The sequence below is a fragment of the Dunckerocampus dactyliophorus genome, chromosome 10 (assembly GCF_027744805.1).
Source record: "Dunckerocampus dactyliophorus isolate RoL2022-P2 chromosome 10, RoL_Ddac_1.1, whole genome shotgun sequence".
Classification (NCBI taxonomy): Eukaryota; Metazoa; Chordata; class Actinopteri; order Syngnathiformes; family Syngnathidae; genus Dunckerocampus; species Dunckerocampus dactyliophorus.
In genome coordinates, this window is record NC_072828.1 from 12922619 (window position 1) to 12945996 (window position 23378).

The 23378-nt window shown below is 40.8% G+C and overlaps 1 protein-coding gene across 1 annotated transcript in view; it reads left to right on the top strand.

Annotated features, from left to right (window-relative positions):
- slc44a5b (solute carrier family 44 member 5b) overlaps positions 1–23378 on the top strand; it is a 61285-nt gene that overhangs the window by 25076 nt on the left and 12831 nt on the right. The window contains exons 3-13 of the mRNA XM_054789102.1: positions 11476–11549; positions 13725–13809; positions 13953–14037; positions 14173–14280; positions 16397–16457; positions 16529–16649; positions 20368–20451; positions 20626–20738; positions 22088–22219; positions 22302–22401; positions 22475–22567. Coding sequence (XP_054645077.1) covers positions 11476–11549; positions 13725–13809; positions 13953–14037; positions 14173–14280; positions 16397–16457; positions 16529–16649; positions 20368–20451; positions 20626–20738; positions 22088–22219; positions 22302–22401; positions 22475–22567 — 1056 coding nt within the window. The remainder of the gene's footprint in view (positions 1–11475; positions 11550–13724; positions 13810–13952; positions 14038–14172; positions 14281–16396; positions 16458–16528; positions 16650–20367; positions 20452–20625; positions 20739–22087; positions 22220–22301; positions 22402–22474; positions 22568–23378) is intronic.

The window sequence follows — 23378 nt, forward strand, 5'->3', positions numbered from 1 at the left end:
ATATTTGGTGTCAAATGCTGATACTATGTGGGAATGCATAAAGGTAAGTTTTGATGACTTATTGAGTGCTAATGTGCACATTTGTCTCAAGTTAATTCATGCTAGCGCACTGCCTTTTACCACACACGTCAAACAGCGATGTAATAATCTCTCTGGAAAAACTTGGCTGGAACTTGAACTGGTGGATGGTGGGTCGGCATTCGGCATTTTTGTGCTTTTAATTTGATGTTATTCATGTCTTAGTTTTACACAATACATAATAAACAAGATGAATTAGATCGCAAACATGTACGACCCCCCCCCCCCCCCCCCCCCGCGCGCCCCAATGCAGTTTCTTTGGCAGTTAATCTCGTATTCTCTGCTGCAGTCGAGAGTGAGTGAGACAGGAAGAGGTACGCTTTGCTGTGCTTGTGTATGAGGGGAGGGGCCAGGTACTCGTGAATGGAGAAACGCAGAGACGCACAGGAAGGGAGCAACAGAATCTCTGCAGCAAAAAAAGTTAATACAGTAGTGTGAAAAAGTGTTTTCCCCCGTCCTGATTTCTTTTTTTTTGCATGTAATCACACCTAAATGTTTCAAATCAAACAAATTTAAATATTAGTCAATAACAATACAACTGAACAAAAAATGCAGTTTTTAAATGAAAGAAAATCCAAACCTACATGGTCCAATTCTGCAAAGATGAGTGGGCCAAAATTCCTCCACGGCACTGTAAGAGACTCACTGCAAGTTATCGCAAACGCTTGATTGCAGTTGTTGTTGCTAAGGGTGGCCCAACCAGTTATTAGGTTTAGTGGGCAATCACTTTTTCACACAGGGCCATGTAGGTTTGGATTTGTTTTCTCCCTCAATAATAAAATGTTTCATTTAAAAACAGCATTTTGTGTTCAGTTGTGTTCTCATTGACTAATATTTTAATTTGTTTAATGAGCTGAAAGATTTAAATGTGACAAACATGCAAAAAAAAACGAAATCAGGAGGGGGGGGGAAAACGATGACGTATAGGTCGGATATATGTGATTTAACCGTTCATACTGCAGTCACATCGCATACATATGGGATTTTTATCCACATACGAATGAGGCCTGAGTCGCATTTTAAATTTCAGAATTGTGCTGTTCAGACTAACATGAAAAAATCAGATACAGGTCACATATGAGCAAAAAACCCTGACCTGCAGTGTGAACATACCCATAGTACGTGCAACGTGCATTGTTCCCACATGGTTATGCATTGTCACCAACACTTACTGCATCCGTGATGTAGATGTGGCATTATTTGGTCCCGCTTTGTATCGTGTGATGCCACGCTATAGCAGGCATCACCCATAGCTTCATCAATTCCTCTACAAGATGTTGAACTCCAGAGAAGAAGCTCTCATCACAGAAAAGATTCAAGAGATTCAAGAGAGTTTTATTGTCATATGCATAGTAAAACAGGCAGTTATACTATGCAAAGAAATGGTATCTATATTATCTCGCAGCTGCAGAAAGAGCAGGAAGAAGGCATAACCCTAACTAGAAAAGGACAGTGCGGGTAAGTGAATTGCTGACTAGAAGACATTACCGTGGGCATTATGAACAGTTTTTCACAGAAATTCACAAGGAAGATGCAAGAGGATACAGACATTACTTAAGAATTCCCCCCGACTTGCTCCAAGAGGTGGTGGAAAGTGAACCCATTTATGTGAATGAGACAGGCTTTGACACCACATTGTTTGCACATAGGTTGTGGTGCATTCACAACTAGTTCATGGAAATTATGCGTGCCACAAATTTTTTTTACATTTCAGGCCCGCACAGTTTACTAGGGATGAGTGAGTACACCACTATCTGTGTCTATATCTGTATCTGTTCACCCATCTAAATGAGCCATATTCCTATCTGTACTAGGAGTGGGCGGGACACACACCAGAAGTGGGCGGGGTTTAACCAGAAATGGGTGGGGCTTAGATATGTGCATTATTCTGAAATTGAAGTCTGAAATTGACATGGATTGATCAGATTTTTCTATATTTGTTTATTATTCCGCTATGTGTGTGTGTGTGTGTGTGTGTGTGTGTGTGTGTGTGTGTGTGTGTGTGTGTGTGTGTAAGTGAGCTGTCAGACTTTATTATTTTATTTTTTTAATGATCTGTGTGAAGTTGGTGATTCATGCAAACATCCACTGATGGCAAAGAGGGAAATAATCTGTCAGCCTTGTTCACTGTATTTTTCTCAAAAGCACAGACAAGAAAAAAAAAACGGCAGTGACTGATGCTTGAGCTGCGTGAAATGCGAAATGTGAAATGTGCCGCGTACGTTACCAAACAAGCTTAAGCTTGCAACTGCAAAGTATTGAGAGGGGTGTAATATTTTACCATGCTTATGTAGTATGATAGCCTGACAGGCAGAATGTTCGATGCAGCTCTTGTGCAGGTGTATTTAATGTTGTGGCCAGTCAATGCAGATTACTGCTATCACTGTCTGTGTACTGCCAACTGAAAATTAACAAAATTCTTATTTTGTAGGTAACAGGCGTGACCTGTTTTATGATGACTTCACGGAATAAGACAAAAATAAATTTCAAGGAAAAAAGCAGTCGTCAAATGCACCGTGTACTAGGGCTGGGCGATTTGACCTCAAATCAATATCACGATAAATAGGGCAGTTTTACCTCAATGACGATAAATCCCTGACCACTATTTATCTTTGCCATTTGAAAATAATTGCAGGAAATGCAAATTAACTGCTTTTTGTTGATTTATTGAACAACTGGCACACATTACTTTCAATGAAATATAATGCACGTAATGGGACGCACCTATTCCACCTATAAAGCCTTCTGAAAAAGACCTCCAAAAAGTTCCAACAACGCACCATTTACATCATGTCCTTTGGGTGGTTACGACAGTTTTCATACTAACTTTGCATTTAATGTTCTTTTGCTCAACATCATCTTTGTGGAACCCAAAATAAATCTCGCTGGGACTGCGGTCCACAAAAATGAATGTATCGTGCATACCCTGGCATACTACATCCTATACATAAATGTACTGAGCTATACATACAGCTACATAACATGACTGATATCAAGTCTCATGGAATTACATTACTAATGGCCACTTATCACACTGCAAAAGAAGAACGGCGTTGATATCAACCCAACCTACGACAACCATGTCAGGTAATATATTCCAATTCATATATTATATATTTATAATTTATAAATATCGTGACTTTCTCATTTTTTAACAATTCTATTGAATTCCATACATTCCATTGTCATGTTATTTCCCTATATGTGTGTGCCATGTTGGCTTTAGAAACTGGATAGATAACCATCATCACACATGCGAGTTAAATGCTGGCACTGTACAACCTCTTCATTTGAACCATCAGCCGTTCCCTCATCGTCTGTTTCCCTTGTTCAGGTTGGATGGGTGGAGTCATGTGACTACACACGCTGTACCTCATCTTAAAAGGGAATGAATATACTTGTAGTATAGAAGCACACACACTCAAAACAGACAAAAAATACTTTTCTTTTCTTTTCTTTTCTATTAAAACACTGAATCTATCGACATGGGCAAAATTGTGTCGGTTATTGTAGTAAATTTCAGTAAAGGTAAATTTTAAGTTTATCGTCCAGGCCTACCGTGTACTTTACGAAACAAGTTTACCAAGTAACTTTAGATACAAACCGAAATAGAGGTGAGGAAAACCTACTAAAGTGGAGGCAGTGGGCAACCCCACACGAGCCGTTTTCAATTTGCCAATTGCACCGTGTACGTGAATGAGGCACCAAACTCCTCTGTGGCTCCAGCCCGCACAGTCTGTCTCTGGAGGGGAGGTCGCTGTATGTGACTGGCCAATCACAGAGTGTGAAGATTGAATACATAATGAGGATTTTCTTTCATCACAATTACAGATAATGACGAGTTGTACGTATCCGTAAAGGATACTAGTTTATAATCATTGCTCATCCCTACAGTTTACACATACTTCACACTTGTTTACGACCAATTTACCCATTGGCACGCAAAATTGCGTACCACTGCGGGGACAAAAATAACTGCAAGTGTAAACAAAGCTTGAGACTTTATTGATGAAAATTTGTATAATATGTGAACTTTTAACTTTGTCAATCTTTCTTCAGAGGCCAACTACATGTACTGGCCAACTAGTTGCAAAAAAATATGAGCTCTCCCACTCTGGTAAACATGTCCTGTGTTCATCCACATATTTTCGTTTACTGTGCATTATTTCCCTGGCATTTTGAGAGCGAATTTGACAAATTATTTTCTCGAAAGATCGCGATCCGACTGGGACACTTAAAGCTATTTTCATTCAATGTGCATGCCAGCGAAAATACCGTCATAAACTCAAGCAAAGCGCAAACTACCGTAATGAACTCAAGAAAAGCGCGCACGCAAATACCATAATGAACTAAACTTCGACATGCTTTCATGCTTTCATAAGAGCTGCATGAAAACGGGCAAGGAGCCGCATCGGCTCGAGAGTCTCGGGTTTGCCACCCCTGATATAAAGGGTCTCCACTTCACCTCACACATCAATGGCCATAAGTTAAACTGGTGGCACACAATGTGAGGCTACCACGCGCACACACACACACCCACACACAGTCCAGTCAGCAATGGAACTGCTATAAGTAGAATGTCCTCTGAGTGCAGTTGTTTACCACAGCAGCCATACCATCACTATTAACAACACAAATATATACTGTAAATACTTGGTGAGATATGCAGCACTGTAAACTATAAATTACAACTATAAATGGTTTCTTGTCTTTAAAATTGAAATATAGATTCAAATTACACCTTTAAAAAGATAAGAATGCTCAGTTTAAAAGGGCTGTTAATGTAAAGTGTGTTTAGTTTTGTGGTTGTAGTTTGCAGTGGTGTAAAACTGTACTGCATTACACTTAGAGATGTTTCTAATCTTTTGCTGGATTATTTATTAGCTTTTTGAGAAAATATGCAAAACATTAGGAGGAAAATGTTCCAAATAAAACTGACTTAAGTTCTATAAACAAGTCATGAATCATGAATTGAACGATATGTTTTAAGTAACATTTTAACATTCTTAGTAGTCATATAGGTCTATGAAAAGGTTCACCACTTTACAGGTTTAATAAAACTACAATTATTTAGTCTTAGTTACTAAATAAGCTATATGCAAAGTCTTACTGACTGTATGATTACACATTTTTATCGGTTTCTTTCCCACAAAAATTGGTAGTCTGGTACATATTAAACACATGAAGTGTGAGTATTGCTGAGACGTGGAGAATGGGTAGGATGAAATAAGCTCTGCTTCTTCCTACTCCTTTTTGGACATGTTCAATTGTGAAAGTGTAAACATGTGATGTATGAATGAGGCGCTAAACCATAAACCACAATAAAGTAAAACTACCCACTGTTTTAAGATGATGCTGTACTGAGCAGTCAGACCCATTCTTTCTCAAGTTAAGCTCCACCTGTACGTCTTCTTTACATCTTTACGGTTTACCACAACTAATACCCTTTTTGGTAAAATTTGGTTTGCTCTCCTTTTGCCTCCTTTTGAGGCATTAACTTCAAATTGTATGACTTGCATTGGGCTATGTACTAACCAAACCCAGATCAATACAACCATAAATTTCTTGTTTTTGCAAAGGCATAATTTTTGATAGAGCACCTGTATATAATGATGTCATAAAGTATAGCACATGTTTATTTAATGAACTGGCTGATGGGTGGATGGATTTTTGCATTAAAGTACATATGTCCCCTGTGGGCTTCACCACAGACTTTTATCTTTTTTTTGATGATTTAGTCATTTTCAGAGGTAATGCTGTATCTTATCTTTTGTTCAATTCAGTGTCTGCAGGCTACAAGCTACATGTTTCAGTCCTCCTGTGCCTTCCCTCCCATCCTCTGCAACCCATTTCTCTACTACATCTGAGCAAAGAGGCACCATGGATACTTTGATGTTTCTTTGGCTGAGAGGCTTTCTCCTAATGAGAGAACATACTACACACAGTTGTCTTGTTTTTGCGCACAGTCAATTGCTAAAAAATACAGCCAGATTTGCGCGTGCCCTGTGGGGGTGAAAAGTCAACCTGTCATCTACTTTACACATTTCTTAAATAAAAAAAATATACATTAAACGAAGCAAGGATGGAGCAAAAATTAATTTGTGGACAGTATGGCCTGCTTTCCTGAGATAAGAGAACAAAGCTGAATTGTTTTCACATTGTCAGCTTCCTGCCGCATCACTCGCACGCTTCTGAGGTGACTTTGTATTAGGTGCCTGCTGCACTGCTGCTGTGTTTGCACTTTGTCTTAATAATGCACACGCGTCGATGGCGTGGAGTTGACACATCTGCCATGACTCTCTCGTTACTGCGGAGGAGGAGCAAGGTCAGCTCCCAGCCGCGACCTTAGATCTTTCCGTCTAATCGCCGACAATGATGCACACCCGGGCAATCGTTAACTTACACTCTACAAAGCCTTAAAGGATGACAGGGAAAATTCAAAGAGGAGGGTTGCAGCAGTCGCCATGGCAACATGAGCAGCGCTTTGACTTGTGTTTTTTTTTTTTTTTCAGATTTGAAATTTAACACTTACACATTGTCTTCTGTTCACACTCACTTTCTGTTCTGTTCAACTTGCCTTTGGTTTGCCATGGGATGAGCCGCTTCTGGTTTACGGTCAATTTAAAATGGCGACTGTCGTCAGCAGGTCAACGTGTGCCCACATTCATTGGCTTTTGTCTCAAGAAACACGGTTGTGCTTTTAGGCAAATGCAACAAGTGTCCAATTACATTCCCTGATCTGATAGTCAGTTCTTATGAGATCTTAATGTTCGCATTTTGACAGATATATGCAGGGAGGTGGTTCACAAATGAGAGGCAAATGAGTACTTGCAGCAAAGGCAGGTCTCACTTGAGCAAACTAGCCTGGCACAGCACTCACTAATGGAAATTAGTAATGGTAATTTGCAGCCGCACATGTAACTATTCCAGGATAATTTGCTCCTTCATCTATAAATTACAAAAAGTGACCCCCATAGCTAATAGGCCGTGGAGCATCGTTTGAAACTAATATTACAACATTAATTAGATTTGTCTTGAAATATAAAAAGGGACAATTTATTTGGCACTTTTCCCAGACAGCGGTCATTTTATAGTATACGTGTAAAATGCAATTTGTATATTAATATGTGTAGTCTTTATAGAGAACTGTAAAATAATGTGGTTACCATGAGAATATGATAGCAATGCAAATGGGTATGATCATCTGTTCCTTTTTCACTTCCAATTTGATATCAATATTGCAGCCTTGAATATCGTCCGGTACAGATATCAATCCGATATCAGCACAAATCATACATACTTTTATTACTTATTTTGTAGTGTGGAATGTTTGCTTGATCAAGTGCTGTTACTCAAAACAGAGAGTAATATCACAACTGAGGTATAGTTTTATTCACAATGTGGTGGTGGCTAGGTATAATATAGTGAGGTTCAAGGTACTCAGTTAAGTGTTTAAACCCGACTTTACTCACCAGCGACAGGGGCGGTTCATTTCTGTTATAGCTAATGACTTCTTGTCATTCCCTGGGATTCAAAGATTAAAGATTCAAAGTGTTTATTGTCATGTGCACAGTAAATAAACACGTTTCCTTATACAATGAAATTCAAAGTTTGCTGTCCACTCAGAATACCATCCTAAAAAAATAGTAGCATAAGAATAGTATAAAAAATAGATAAGACAAAAGTAAAATCCATCCATCCATTTTCTATGCCGCTTCTCCTCATTAGGGTCGCGGGGGTATGCTGGAGCCTATCCCAGCTGACTTCGGACGACACCCTGGACTGGTCGCCAGCCACTCGCAGAGCACATATAGACAAGCAACCATTCACACTCACATTCATACACCTATGGACAATTTAGAGTTGCCAATTAACCTAACATGCATGTTTTTGGAATGTGGGAGGAAACCGGAGTACCCGGAGAAAACCCACGCATGCACGGGGAGAACATGCAAACTCCACACAGAAATGCCCAACCGAGATTCAAACCCAGGTCTTCCCAATTACCTGACTGTGACTGTGTGGCCAACATGCTAACCACTAGACCACCGTGGGGCCCCAAAAGTAAAATAAACAAGATAAATATTAAAGCATAAAAATACTATATACAACGAACAAAACGAACCCACGAAAAGCAGCAGGGCCAGACAACATCTCAGGACGTGCACTTCGGGTTTGCTCATCAGAGCTAGCTGATGTGCTTGCTGACATATTTAACCTGTCGCTTGCACAAGCATCTGTACCGACCTGCTTTAAGTCCACCACCATAGTGCCCGTACCCAAGAAGAGCAACGTGACCTGCTTGAATGACTATCGCCCTATAGCACTCACTCCTATTGTTATGAAGTGCTTTGAAAGATTAGTCATGACCCACATCAAAAAGAGCATCCCGGCGGCAACCGTGGACCCTCTACAGTTTGCATATTGCCAGAACCGGTCCACGGATGATGCAGTCAACACTGCCATCCACACAGCCCTTTCTCACCTACAGGGCCAGGACACATACGTCAGAATGCTATTTATAGACTATAGCTCTGCATTCAATACAGTCAGCCCCCACAAACTCACAGATAAGCTCCTCACACTTGGCCTGTCTCCCTCCCTCTGTAACTGGGTGTTTAACTTTCTCACAGGCAGGCCCCAGTCAGTCAGAGTCCACAACCGCACATCCAGCTCAAGAATTGTGAGCACTGGGACCCCACAGGGGTGTGTGCTGAGTCCACTCCTCTACACGCTCTTCACCTACGATTGCGTGGCCTCCCAGAACAACACCAGCATCATTAAATTTGCAGATGACACTACAGTCATCGGACTGATCACTGGTGGTGTTGAAACATCATACAGAAGAGAGGTGGCGGACCTCATAGCTTGGTGTCGTGATAACAATCTCCTTCTCAATACAGATAAGACTAAAGAGATGATCATCGACCCAAGAACAAGGGAAAAGGAGCCGCATAGACCCCTGTTTATTGATGAGACTGAGGTGGAGAGGGTGAAAACCTTCAAGTTCCTTGGCACACACATCAGCGAGGACCTCACCTGGTCTCACAACACCCAACAAATTCTGAAGAAGTCCCAAAGGAGACTGTACTTCCTGAGAAGACTGAGGAAATTTGGCATGTCCACCACAATCCTGAGTTGCTTCTACAGATGCACTATCGAAAGTGTCCTTACCGCCTCCATCACTGTTTGGTACGGTAACTGTACAACACGTGATAGGAAGGCACTCCAGCGGGTGATCAAGACCTCACAGAACATTGTTGGGGCAGCCCTCCCCTCACTGCAAGACATTTATACATCTAGAGTCCTACGCAGAACACACAACCTCATCAAGGACAGCACACATCCACAACACTCATTATTCACACTCCTACCGTCAGGCAGGCGCTACAGGAGTTTGAAGTCCAGGACCACAAGGCTGGCAAACAGCTTTTACCCACAGGCCATCAGGCTCCTCAACGAAGCACTCGCACACGCCGCACGCAACACACGCACACACTCATAGCACTTTATTTATTTATTTATTTGTATTATTTACTTGTATTAATGTCTCTTCTGTTGTTGTTGCTTAATTTATTGGTATATATGTTTATGTGTTTATGTTTCTTATGTTCTTATTCTTTCATTTGTTTTCTTTCTTTTCTTGGGAGAATGAACAGAATAAGATTTTCATTGCATGGTATAACTGCTGTTGTACTATGCACATGACAATAAAACTCTCTTGAATCTTGAATCTTGAATGTGTTCTGTGAAAAAAAAAAAAAGAGTAATTCAAGTATTCAGGTTGGTATTGAAGTGTCTGTAGTGTAACGTTTAAGAGTGTGATGGCAGTGGGGTAGAGCTAGTTCTTCAGACAGGTTGTCCTGCATTTCACACTCGTGTACCTGCGTCCTGAGGGCATATAAGTGTGAACAGTCCATGTTGTGGGTGGGGTCCCTGATGATAGAGGCAGCTCTCCTGTGGACTCTGCGGTGGTAGATGCTCTGCAGAGAGCGCAGTGGACTCCTAATAATCCTCTGAGCAGTCTTAACCACTCTCTGCAGGCGTTTGCGGTCCATGGCTGTAGTGCTGCCGTACCACACAGTGATGCAGTTGGTCAAGATGCTCACCACGATACAGCTGTAGAAGTTGCTGTGGGTCTTAGTCGATATTCCAAACTTCCTCAGCCTCCTCAGAAAGTACAGCCGCTGTTGAGCCTTCTTGACCAGCCGTTTGGTGTTGAGTGTCCATGTGAAATCCTCAGTGATGTGGACACCGAGTTACTTAAAGCTGCTCACCCGCTCCACTTCAAGCTCCTTGAGCTCCTTGAGCTTAAAATTTGTAAAGTAACCTTTCTCCAGTTAGCTCCTGCTTCCAATTAGCAAGCCCCATCCTCTTTGTGGTCGGTAGATAAATGCCCCAGCTATTATTATTATTATTATTATTATTATTATTATTATTATTATTATTATTATCATTATCATTATTATTATTATAAAAACATTTACAGCACAAACATACACATTCACCACAATTTTATGTGAGAATGTGCAAACAAATTTGACGATTATGTCTGCATTTGCTAATAATATTGTCTCAATAATATTCTGAACAAAATACATTTCTGAAAGTCTCTGGAGATATGGAGAGTCTTCCCTGACGTCATGTATGGTGGCGCCTCGATTACAAATGGGACAAATTAGAGGTTCCACTGTGTTTTCTTTCTAACGCTCTAAAGAGCTTGAGAGAGGTGGAAGAGATGAGCGTCCCAATTCACTATGTGTAGCGGATGTTGTGCTCATGTCCATTAAGTGTTCACAGGGTACTGGACTCAGTGCTCAGTTGTTTTGCCTTTTGAAGGACTTCCAAGAGGCTGGACTGGCAGCTTCTCTTCTGTGAGCGAGCTTGTTATTAAAAGAGGATGGTGAAGACGAGAGATGTCGCTTTTAAGAGAGCAGGCTATTGTGGAGACAAAGTTGGAGACAAAGTCAACCTTCAAATAGACACGCCCTGTGGGACAGTTCACCCCTGGAGAGATTTTTTTGAGAGTCTCAGAAAGTCCATAAAGCTCCACTGCAGTTCTAGAAACTGATTGTACGGTTGTCTTCTTGTCTTTACGTTAGTGTAGCAAAGTAGTGCCTGAAAAATAAAGGTGGAGTAAGACTACTTCTTTAATTGTCATTGCACCCCAAGTTTGTCTTGGCTGGTAGCAACACAGATAATATTGTGTTTATTTCCCCCCATTTAGATCCCAGTGGAGCCTTGTGCTAAATGTGTTTACTCTTGTTATTGATTTGGATAAAAGCATTTGCAAAAGCTACAAGGCACACATGAATCAATTACCTTTTTTTTTTTACTGTCGTTATCCTGATGTTGCATGTTTATGATCGTCTTCCCTCACATTTTTTGTCTCTGCAGGAGCTGCACGGATGTGGTCTGCTGCATTATTTTCATCATCGTCATCCTCGGCTACATCGCACTGGGCACTGTGGGTGAGTGTGACACATTGGCGCTGATTATATCACACACGTGTTTCATAATCACTCACAAATACTCAATGTGAAGAGGCAGAGAGCTGGCAGCAAAGGAATCCAAATCATCAGTAGTTGCTGCTGGAGTGAAAACCCAATGTCGGAGTGCAAGTCAACGCAGCATGACATTAAGTTTCTCAGAGCCACTCCCTACTGGGCTTCACACAAAGACAGCTGATGGCTTGTTTCCTGCATAGAAACCAGGATTGTAGTCCCTGTGAAGCCTGCCTTACTTTCAGTCATTACTGTTCCTTGTCGAAGCAAGATCCCTTTTGATGTTGAGTGATGTCTGGCCCAAAGTGTTTAAGGTAGTTTTGTCATTTGTTTTAAACGCTATACCAGCCCTTGTTTCCACTTTCAAAGACTATTGTTCTGTCGCACACACACTCCTTGATACTGTAAATCAGGAGTTCTCATATGGTCTCAACCTGGGACCCACGTTTTCCAGTGGTCAATAAGTTGCGACACACCATTATTTATATTTATTTATTTATTGCTTCATTTATTTTATTTAGATTTTTTACACGGTTTGTAAGTAATTTTTATATCTATTTATGCCTTCATGTATTTATTTTATTTAGATGCTTTAAATACTTTTATTTAAGTAAAAAAAAGCAAATGTATTTGTTTTTTTTTTAAATTGCTTAGGAATTTGTAAAGAACATGATAACTGCATGCATACAAATAATGCATAAAAAATTAAGATAAAAAGATCGAGTAAAATGTCACAGTTGCACTAAATAAGACCACAAAATCAGATATTTCCAAATAAGTCAGACATCTATTGTATATTACATATTTTAATATAATTTTTCACTTATTGTTGGCGACCCACCCGTAATGGATCCGCGACCCACTTTTGGGTTGAGAAACCCTACCTGGAATTATCGAATTATAGCCATTCCATACCTAAACTGGAAACAGGCAATAACTGGAGAGAGGCTGTTATTTACAAAATGTGAAAACTTATTTTATACAACAACTTTTTTTAATTTTAATAATGATTTGGACTGCATGAGAAATTGGAAAGGATTTTTTGTTGTAATAGCAATAAGTGTGAACTGCTCAGCCAGCATCAATACAACTGATGAGTTTATTGTAAACAACAATATGGCAAATGTAACATGCATGGATTTCACAAAGCCTAGTAGCGAAACAGACATTTTAAAGCACATTCAGAGGGAGCTAAAGCTGTTGCAAAATGACGAGTGATACTTCACTGGCACGTACTGTCATTTCCTGATGTTAATAAAAACTACTGTAGGACATTACCTACAGCCACAGCTGTTAATGGCAATGTTTTGACCCGGCAATAATTAGAGACCCCGGTGGTTATTTGCTTTTTTAGAACATGTGCCCGTCGCCTGTAGGAGACTGTCTGGTTAATTAAATAGGTGTTAACTGGAGCATTTACGTTAAATACGTAGTAACCTTATAATAAATGGCCATGTGGTCAAATAGAGCTACATTTTTCTGTACACTTTCTCTTGCACAACAAATCATTGTCAAAGTTTATTGTATCTATTCGTGCATACAGTTTGGTTGAGGTGAATCAAAGCACTGGTTGTCTTTTTCCAACAAGCAAAATAGACAAGTCTTCCTCCACACAATGCAGCAGCACATGCAGAGAAAGCAAGCGTGTATCTTCTCAACAAGATGTCTGATGGTGTGAAGTGCGGGGGCGTCAAGAAACTCCGCTTCCCCAGAGAAAGGCGTATTCTTTTAATAAACAGGAGTTACAATGCAGCACGCCTCTTTTGTGACTCATTCTGTGTTGTTTCATGTCCTTCATTTACATCTCTGTCTGGAGGTCATTAATTGTTAAAGAATGCATACAAAGGCGATCTCTTCATTCGCCTTATTGATGATGCAACATTTTGCCATCCTTTTGCTGCCTTGTCAGAGTCTCAGTCTGGTCAAGGGGACGGACTCTGTGCTCCCTGATAATTAAAGAGCATTAGCCACAGCCATGAATGTGAGGCCAAACAGGCACGAACAGAAATGAAACTTGGGTAGTCAGTGTATTGCTAGTGTAGATTTACTATCCATTAAAAATGACTTAATACAAGTGAGTAGCAAGATAGTCTTGCCAAGTCAAGTCCTGCCTACAATATGTGCGCTATGGTCTTCTTTCAGCCTGGATCCATGGCGACCCCAGGAAGGTGGCCTATCCAACTGACAGCCAAGGGCAGTTCTGTGGCCAGCAGGACACTCCTAATGCGTGAGTCTTCCCCCAGTTTTGTCTGCTGCTATCATCTTCGCACTCGAAAAAGGCGGTGTGCACAATCCACAAAGATATGATTCATTCATGAGAAGCTTTTTTGTTCTTGAGTAAACCTGACCCCTTCTCCTGGTCATCCACAGAAATAAAGCCATCTTGTTCTACTTCAACATGTTGAAATGTGCCAACCCTGCAGTGTTAATTAACCTCCAGTGCCCTACAACTCAGGTAGACGCCGAGTGCCTCCACCCACCCGACCCCCCCAAGTGCATGCTTTATGCGACTCGCACAACTTCCCCTCCACGCTCGGTTATGCAAGATTGATGGGCCTTCTCGTTAAGAAGGATGTGTTTCTTCCCCTAGCTCTGTGTCTCCAAGTGCCCTGACAGATTTGCCACGCTCCGAACTGCCCAGAATACCACAACCTGGGAGTATTACAAGCAGTTCTGCAAACCGGGCTTTGGCAGTAAGGTATGAGGTTTATTGTTATTCATGAGATGAGAATCTTGTCAGTGGAAGCAAAAAACAAGCACATAGTTTGGACAATGCCGAGTGCTACGCAACCACAATATTCCGTACACCTGGGCAGTTTATTGAGATCCAATACAAGCGCTGTAGCAAAAGCATACTGTTTATTTGGCATTGGTATAATTGATTAATTGATCTGTAAGACTTTGGTCTATTGTTAAATTCATCGCTGATGAACTGGTCCATGGAGAGCACTACCTGGCTGACATGAAATAACACCCATACAGTCACCTTTATGTTTGCATTACCCAATATAGTAGAAATAATCAGAGAAAATAAGATACAGACATGAATAAGATAACACACTCACATGTTAGCAGTTCCTTGTTTCTGGACGGTGTATTTCCTGCGGTGGTTATTGTCTCATCATTGTCTTGTAATGGCGGCTTTAAATGATTATTTTGTTATTATTAAACCTGCAATAAATGCCTTTTCTGGTCTGGTCCTTGTCTCACCGAACACCGACACCTAGTGGCCAATGTAGAATACTACAGTCACAATTAGAATGCTTCTTCTGCCTTGTATTTGTGTTTGAGTTCTTTTAGTTAGTTCATTTAACCATTTTTATGCTTCAAAATGCTTAATTTAGGCCAAGAATAGTACAATTTGCCTAAATATGCTTTTTTTTTAAACTAATTGCCATCATTGAATGTTTGCATAAATCACAAACTTCACACAGATCATTAAAAAGCTAATTGAGTAATAGTCCTACAGATCACTTACACACATACACAGTACACATATAGCTGAATAATAAACAATAAATATAGCAACTTCTGATCAATACATGTCAATTTCATAGTGAAAATAATGTACCGATTTAAGCCCCACCTATTTGTGGTTAAATCACGCCCACTTCCGGTTTATGCCCTGCCCATACCAAGTACAGATAAGAATACAGATACAAATAGTGGTGTACTCGCTCATCCCTAGTAAGTGGAACAGTTGTAATTAGTTGCACCAACTGCCAAGGCTTGATCAACCTCCATTTCTGCAAAACAGCTTTAAATTGTTGACCCATTTCATGGTCCCTGAAACAGGCCTTTTTGGATAATTCTGAAATACACTTTTTTTTGGGTGACCTTTTTTTTTTAACCTCTGGCACTTTTTGTACCATTTTGTACCATTTCAAGCTATTCATTAGACTTGAACGACATGAATTTCAATAAATAACTGGAAAATTGGGGTGTTCTAAAACTTGACCGGTCGTGTATAACACCATGAACTATTTGCAATTTTCACATTTGGAACTAACTAACATGCGTACATGTGTAGATGTGCATGCGTTAAAATTTCCTGACAATGCGTAACCTTCTGCATGCTACAATCCTCCATGCTCTCTCACTTCCTCCTTGCTGTCAAGGGTGTTAATACTGCAAAAAATCCATGCCGAGCTCTTATCAAATGCACTTCTGCCACCTTGTGGCCAGTGTTATGGCTTAAAACTGATGCAACAGTGACCTCTTTTAGTTTGCAGTTGCATCATCACTTCTTTTTGCCTCTCAACGCAAAAGATGTATAAATACGTCGTTGGGAGCGAGCCTATTTGGTGAGCGTTCGGGTTTAAAAAACATAGAAATATGTCTTTGGTACTGAATGAGTTAAAGTTAAAACATGTAGAATATTCTTTTTTATAGGAAAATAAGTCTTATTTTTCTGCCCAGTCGCACTAATCAAGAGCTCATATATCACTGATACATATCACAGTCCTTTTCCGTCAGCTAGTGGCAGTTGAGTGCCCGTGACGTTGGCATGGTGCTGCTGTTGGTGGTGCTGGTGTGAGAGCCACAGAGTGAGATGTAACGTGGGAGCGTCTTTAGAACTCAGGTCAGGTACAGCTGAATCATTGATCAGCCTTCCCACAGCCACTCGTTACATCACATGTCATGGAGTCCAACCCGACCTTGTTTTTGCTATTTTATTGTTCTGAAGACCTGCTTTGATTAAGTGTTTTTAAACTGATGATATATATGAAGTGTATATATTTAGGCAAATGTTTGACAAAATATGTCAGTGTTTAGGACTAATTGTTACTTTTATTGTCTTTGCTTCCCATCAGCCGATTGAAGAGGTCATACGAGATGATGACTGCCCATCCATGATTGTGCCAAGCAGACCCTGTAAGCCAAAGTCACACTAACCACTTCTTCATGCTTGAAACCCATTTTTTTCAATTTCAATTTTTTTTCAGTTCTTCAGCGGTGCTTCCCTGATTTCATCACAAGAAATGGAATCTTAACTGTAGCCAACCAGACCTTCTTTAATGACGGACTCAATGTAAGAAGTGTCAACGACCTAAAAGATGCTGCCAAGTAAGTAGCGCTGACATGACAATCGTTTTAACTCAAGAGGAGTGACACCCATACTTTTAAGTGTAAAAGTAAGCCCCTGTAATGGTTGGGGGGGAAAAAAACCTCTTAAGTTGGAGGGTATATCTAATTTTTTTAACAGTTGTCACACAAGACTAAACAGAAGTTAGCCACTAATGCAATGTAAAATGCAATGAACAAAACACAACCTTGTTGAAGAGACACCACCAATATAAAAGAGGCATTCAGAGGCTAGACAGCTAATGTTAGCAGCTGGTTTCATCGTCTATCTGATATACAGTCGTCCCTCATTACATCGTGGTTTGAACATCGTTCCCTCACTCCACGTTTTTTCAGAAATTAATTAATAAATGATTGCTGTTTCGTGGTTGACTATGGCCCATTAGTAAAAAAAATAATGAAAGACAAGTTATATGTAGTATTCTGGCCTCAAGGCGTCAGTAATGTTGCATTGATGGGACATGACATTAAATTATATTACCTTCACACTGCATGGAGTCAGCCATACATGTCCGCCATGACATGGTGAAAAAAAGCTTTTCTCCCATTCCATGTGGATGTGGTAAGTTTTTGGCTTCTTACTTTGTCCTTCTTCCCCACTCCATTTGAAACACTTGCTTTAGTTTAGAATAAGTCAATTAGAGCGCTAGCGGCGGCCGTCTCTTATGTCCCTGCCGTGATCCTGAAGCTTGCGCAATGTGGTGTAAACAAATAATATTAGGAGTGTAAAGGTGACTATAGGGGATTTATTTGATATCTACAGGGCTCTAATAATGTTAAAACCGTATTTAGAAGGTCATAAACAGGTTTTCTGTGCTCTAAACTGAAAATATTTAATATTTTAATATTGAATCCTACTTCAGCTATTACAGTAGGGTCTGGAACCTGTTAACTGTAATAAATGAGGGAGTACTGTACTGTAAATGCTCCAATTAACACCTCTATTCCATTAACCACAAAGTATTTTATAGTTGTCGGGTGTGTGATCTCCAAAAGCAAATAGTTGGCGGGTTCTCTACATTGGCATTAACATCAATAGGCAACGCTCTGGTATAGCTTTTTTGTTAACGCCACAATGTTACATTTGAACTTTCTTGAGTAGTCAGCATTGAGCAGCTTTATTAAGCTCTACATGCGCTTCAAAATGTTGTTTTGCTCTACACAGCTGTTGGTGTGAATCTCATTGTATTTTCATGCGTGTTACACTTATACTCACTAATACTGTCTGTGCAGTTTCCTCCACATTACAATATTGGTTTTGTTGCAGCCGTGTTGTGTAATATAATTGTTAGTAAATGAAGGAGAGCTAGGTTTTCTTTTACACTTTCTTATGCACTCCACGACATTAAAGTTGTAAAATTAGTTTTCACATGTAGGAAATCATGTTTGACTTTGGAGGTTCCACCGTATGCATGATAATGACTTACTTGACACATGAAGATGCTATCATACTGTCACTAGGGCTGCCGCCTCTGCACCCAGAGAGCTGTGGACAGACATGAAAGGGTAGGACTTCCAGTGTGGGCATGTCACCTATTGCCAAAGGAATGTGTCCTACCGCACACATTCAGAGTCTCTTGCATGTTTCATGGCAACGTTTTGAATATGTAAAAACAAATCATGTATCGAAAGCAGTGAACATACATGATTCTACATTTGACACTGACGCTGGAGTATCAAGTGCAGTGCTTTTCTTCTTGTAGCCGGGTAACCGCACATGCAGCTCATAGTGCAAAGGTCTCATACTGTATAATTTCCTTTTTTTTTTCAGTTGCTTTGTGCAGACTAACCTCGCCATGACCTGCTCACACTTTCTTCCAACCTACAACACCTGAGTGAACAGTTACTATGTTTTCTGACTTCACCTCCTTACATGAAGTTATACCTTATGTATTAGCACCAATAGAGCTGCAGTGACCCCTGGTGGGCAGAATCAACACTAAATATCACAACAGAGCATCCCAACTCCTGAGTCAAGTTTCATTATGTCATTATTGATTGAGTCATTTGGTTGTTTGCTTAATGTCGTCTCACATGAACGACAGCTTGTCCTCTTTAAATAGCCTTGTCATACATACACAATGGAGAAAAAATGCCTATGGACACCTAAAGCAGGTGCCCAGACTTTTTCCAGTAGGTGCCGAATACTGAAAAATCTAAGGATTTGGGGGCCGTTCTGATTTTTAACATATAACAGGCTGAAACCAACCCATGTAGTTACGCAAATACATGACATATACAGTCATTGCCAAAAACATTGGCACCCCTGTGCTTGTGTTTTGTGTCTGTGTGTGGCATGGGCACAATCTCATGGCTGCAAGTTCATCTCCAGAGATCTAAATGTTCCTGTGTTTACTGTGCGCAACATCATCAAGAAGTTCACAGCCCATAGCACTACAGCCAACCTCCCTGGACGTAGACAGAAGAGAAGAATGTATGAATGATTGTATTAAAGGATTTCTCAAATGGTACATGAAGAACCTCAATCCCCTTCCACACAAATTCAAGCTGACCTGCAGACACAGGGTACAACAGTGTCAGCTCGCGGAATCCATTGCCATTTGAATGAAAAGAGACGCTATGGTAGAAGGCCCAGGAGGACCCCACTGCTCACACAGACGGGCACATAAAAAAGGCCAGGCTGGAGTTTGCCAACAGATGCAGTTTTAAGTCTACACATTTAAATTTAACAATGCAGAGTTGACCAATTATTTTATTAAATTTAAACGGGAAGTTGAGCTTCCCTTGAGTCAATGAGCAGTCGCCACTGGTCCAGATCTAAATCCCACAGAACTCCTGCGGGAGAGATCTCAAAACAGTAGTGGGGAAGAGGCACCCTGGGCCAACTGGAGCAGCAGTTGGCAAAAGAAAAGTGGGCCAAAATTCTAGCAGAGAGGTGTAAGAAGCATGTTGATGGTTGCAGGAAGTGATTGTTTTCTGTTACTTTTTCCAAAGGGTGTGCTACTAATTATTAAGTTGATAATAATAATTTTGTAGTCCATTTTGGGGGTTCTGTGTGAATGATCACATTTTTTTGTTTTTTTTTCTTTGCCTTTTTTGTGTTGTTCCAATGCAAAGAAAAAAAATAAACATGTGAATAAATTGGGGTGCCAATATTTTTGGTCATGACTGTATGTAATGAAAACACAACCTGCATGCCTGTTTTGTAGGAGAGAGTTTGACAGATAGTTTGTTGTTGTTATTATTATTAGTAGTATCAAAATGTGATCTTTTTTCCGGATAGCTGTGGACTGCAAATGTCTCCCGGCCCGCACTTTGAACACCCCTGACCTAAAGGAAATTTGTCCTGAAGAACACTTGTGGGATCAGAGATCAATCCTTGTTCTAGTTCTTTGGTTCTTCCGCACCAAATTGATCCAAGCATGGCTTTATGGTCGTTGCTTTGTGCTACTGGGAACAGAAAAGGATGCTTCCCCAAATTATTGAAGCAACTGTCCAAAGAAAAGGCAGTACATGCAAGTAACTTGCTAAAATGTACTGATCAGTAGAGCTTTGGCAACCATAGTGCTGCTTCTTTGACATAGAACTGGCTGTCATAACCTACCAGTGCTGAGAATTGTTAAAAACATTGAAAAACTACCGCTGGCATCACTGTGTGAAAATGTTTACTTTAAAAGCTACAGTATGTTGTTGTTCATCCTTCTGCTAATTCCCTTTTTTCCCTCCTCTCCCATGACAGCGGCATCTCCAGTCTGCTGAATGCCAAAGAATTTAGCTTGAGGATCTTTGAGGATTATGCAAATTCCTGGGATTGGATCCTCTTGTGAGTATACATAGGACTTGCTATTGTTGAACATGATGTGATGTGATCCTGATTGTATTATAGAGGCTGTATCTAAAATCAAGTGGTGTAAAACAGCATTTTGTCCTACTGATTAGTATGATATTTTGGTAAATATTTTTGTTATATGCAAATGTTACCGTTGATTGTATGCAGAGCTCTGGTCATAACTATGGTGGTCAGCCTACTCTTCATCCTGCTGCTGCGCTTCACTGCCGGCGTGCTGCTGTGGCTCATCATCTTCGGCGTCATTGCCGCGGTCGGCTACGGTGAGCAAAGTCTTACGTATGATACAGTATCTCACAAGAGTGAGTACACGGCTCCCATTTCAGCAAGCAAGATGTAGACGAGATGTTACACCAGATTGGTTTGACGAGATGAGATTTTAACATTAATTCAGAAAAGCGCAATCAAAAAATATGACTGGACGAGCAAACCTTTTTATCTGAATCACAAAACAATGCAGGTGTGTTTTGAAATGTTTAAATTAATGCTAAATTATATTCTTGTCAACATGGTTTGAGACCAAACTTTGACATGAAGTTCTATGACATCCCCATCAGCAGTGTAGTACATCAACAGTGACTTACTCCCTGCTTGGTCCCGTGAGCCCGGGTCTGGTCAGATTTCGGTGATGAGGAACATATTTCCAGTAAGTTGCTGGGGCCACCTAAGTAAAGAGTTTGGCTTCTCAAAACAATACGCGTTCAAAAGAGTTATACATTTGCATCACAAAAATGCCTCCTGGAAAAAAATCAGACCTTTTTCTCTTTCGTCTTATCACTGCGCGTTGTCGCCTGTCAATTCTTGTGTATGTGATGAAGATAGCTGCGGTGCTCCCATCTTCATCCACTATGCGAGCGTCGCAGCCATCTTGTTCACGTATTTGTTCCATGTTTGGTTGCCACCATACTGGCATACTGGCTCATTCTTGTTTATAGGCTCCTTGCTCATTTCCACACAGGAGCTGTGGCATTTGGCTTTTGCTATTATCTTTTTTCCTCCTAATTTCTCCTACGTTACCTTGCATTGCTCTTCACAAGGGTCCACTCTTTGGCTGTGGAGTGCGACTGTATGGCTGACAAGAGGTGTCACTCTGTTCGGATGCTGTTGTTTTATGGAATGTCGTTCTGTGAAGCCTCTAGGTTCTAAACCAATGCACAAAGTGAACCAGAAACGAGCAAAACAGACACGCGTGTTCATGGCAATATATGGAGGCGGTGAAAATTATCCAGTGAATTTTCATTTGGGATTAATTTATTTATTGCGAGAAAGTTTTTTTCTGAATGAGAAATCTCATTTCTGAATGAGTGCTTCCGGCACTGTGGGGAATTGCCGGGTGAAACATGAATTCTAACACGTACTCTTCGATATTCTGAAGCCGAGCTTGATCCCCTCCCTTGGGAAACAGGGCTACATGGCAGATTTCCAAGATGATAACGTGCCCCAACACACCTCCAAAATGGCAAATTACACTTCTATAGTATCATCCCTTGAGGTGATTTAATATAATTGGTGAAATGTGAGGGCAGTACTCAGTTTTGTGAGATACTGTATTTAAAAGCGGATTCCTATATCACCGTAGTGAGCAGATGCGTTGTTATTGTGTGTTTCTCAGGTATTGGCCACTGCTACTGGGAGTACAGTATGCTTAGCGGGAAGCCGGGCGCCAACGTCACCATCTCAGATATTGGCTTCCAGACAGACTTCAGCATTTACCTGAAGCTCAGCCAGACGTGGCTCGTCTTCAGTATGCAACCACTCAACTGTTTGTTTTCCAACTTGTACGCAAACAATGAACTCCAGTTAAAATGCCTCCTCTTGTGCTAAAGTGATCTCGCTGTCCGTGATCGAGGCCATCATTGTGATTATGCTGATTTTCCTGAGGAAGCGGCTCCAGATTGCCATTGCGCTTTTAAAGGAGGGAAGCAAGTAAGTAGTTGTTTCCATACGTGCCTTGCATCCGACAAGATGTTCTACCTCTTGTATTTGCTTGTTTTTTCAGGGCCATCAGCTACATCATGACAACTCTCCTCTATCCCATCTTCACCTTCTTCCTGCTGTCTCTCTGCATCGCTTATGGCGCAGTCACAGCAATGTATCCTTCTGGTAATAAGGTAATCCCTCATTTATCGCTGTTAATTGGTTCCAGACCACAAAATTTATGAATTTCTGCAAAGTAGGCAATGTATTTCTGTCCCAGTAGGGGGCAACAGTTCTCTTTTCCTCCCACCGGCAGCAACAGATTGTCTATGAAGAAGACGGATTGTGATTTGAGAGATGAAAATGGCGAAACGTGCAGAAATTGAGCGGAGACAAAAAATGCCGGCATCTAACACTGTCACAGAGCTTGTCTGGCAGTGGATCTGCCTTTAGGAATGACGCGATCGCGAAAGATAGATGTGACAGTTGACAATGGCAGCCGAAGCAACAAGCTAGTGCTTAGCGTTGCTGAGCCATGTGGCGCAACACCGGGGCCTGACACCGGAAGCAGTTCAGAGTCGGGTGACTCAGAACCCGACCCTGATTCTTCTGACGAGTGGCTGCCGTCTGGATCGGTCAACACCAGGGATTCATTCCCACCCAGCGTCACTCTGCTTGAATTTGCTTCTCTGCTACTGCCTTATGTTCTACTGCCAATAGATAATAGTAAAGACCCAAAAAGGCTAGAAAATAACTTTTTTTTCTGATGGAAAAAAAAGAGTCTAAAGTTTCTTTGGATAGTTTCAATGTTTATGTAGTCCTAAAACTCAATATTCTGTGGGTCTTGAAAGTTCAGCAAAAATGCCCAAAAACTCTGGCAGTATGGAGCTCTCTCCTCTGAACATGGCTGGCAGTCAGTGGGTTAATGGCTGATACTGTATTTGTACTTTAGTTTATTTAACCATTTTTATGCTTGAAAATGCTTT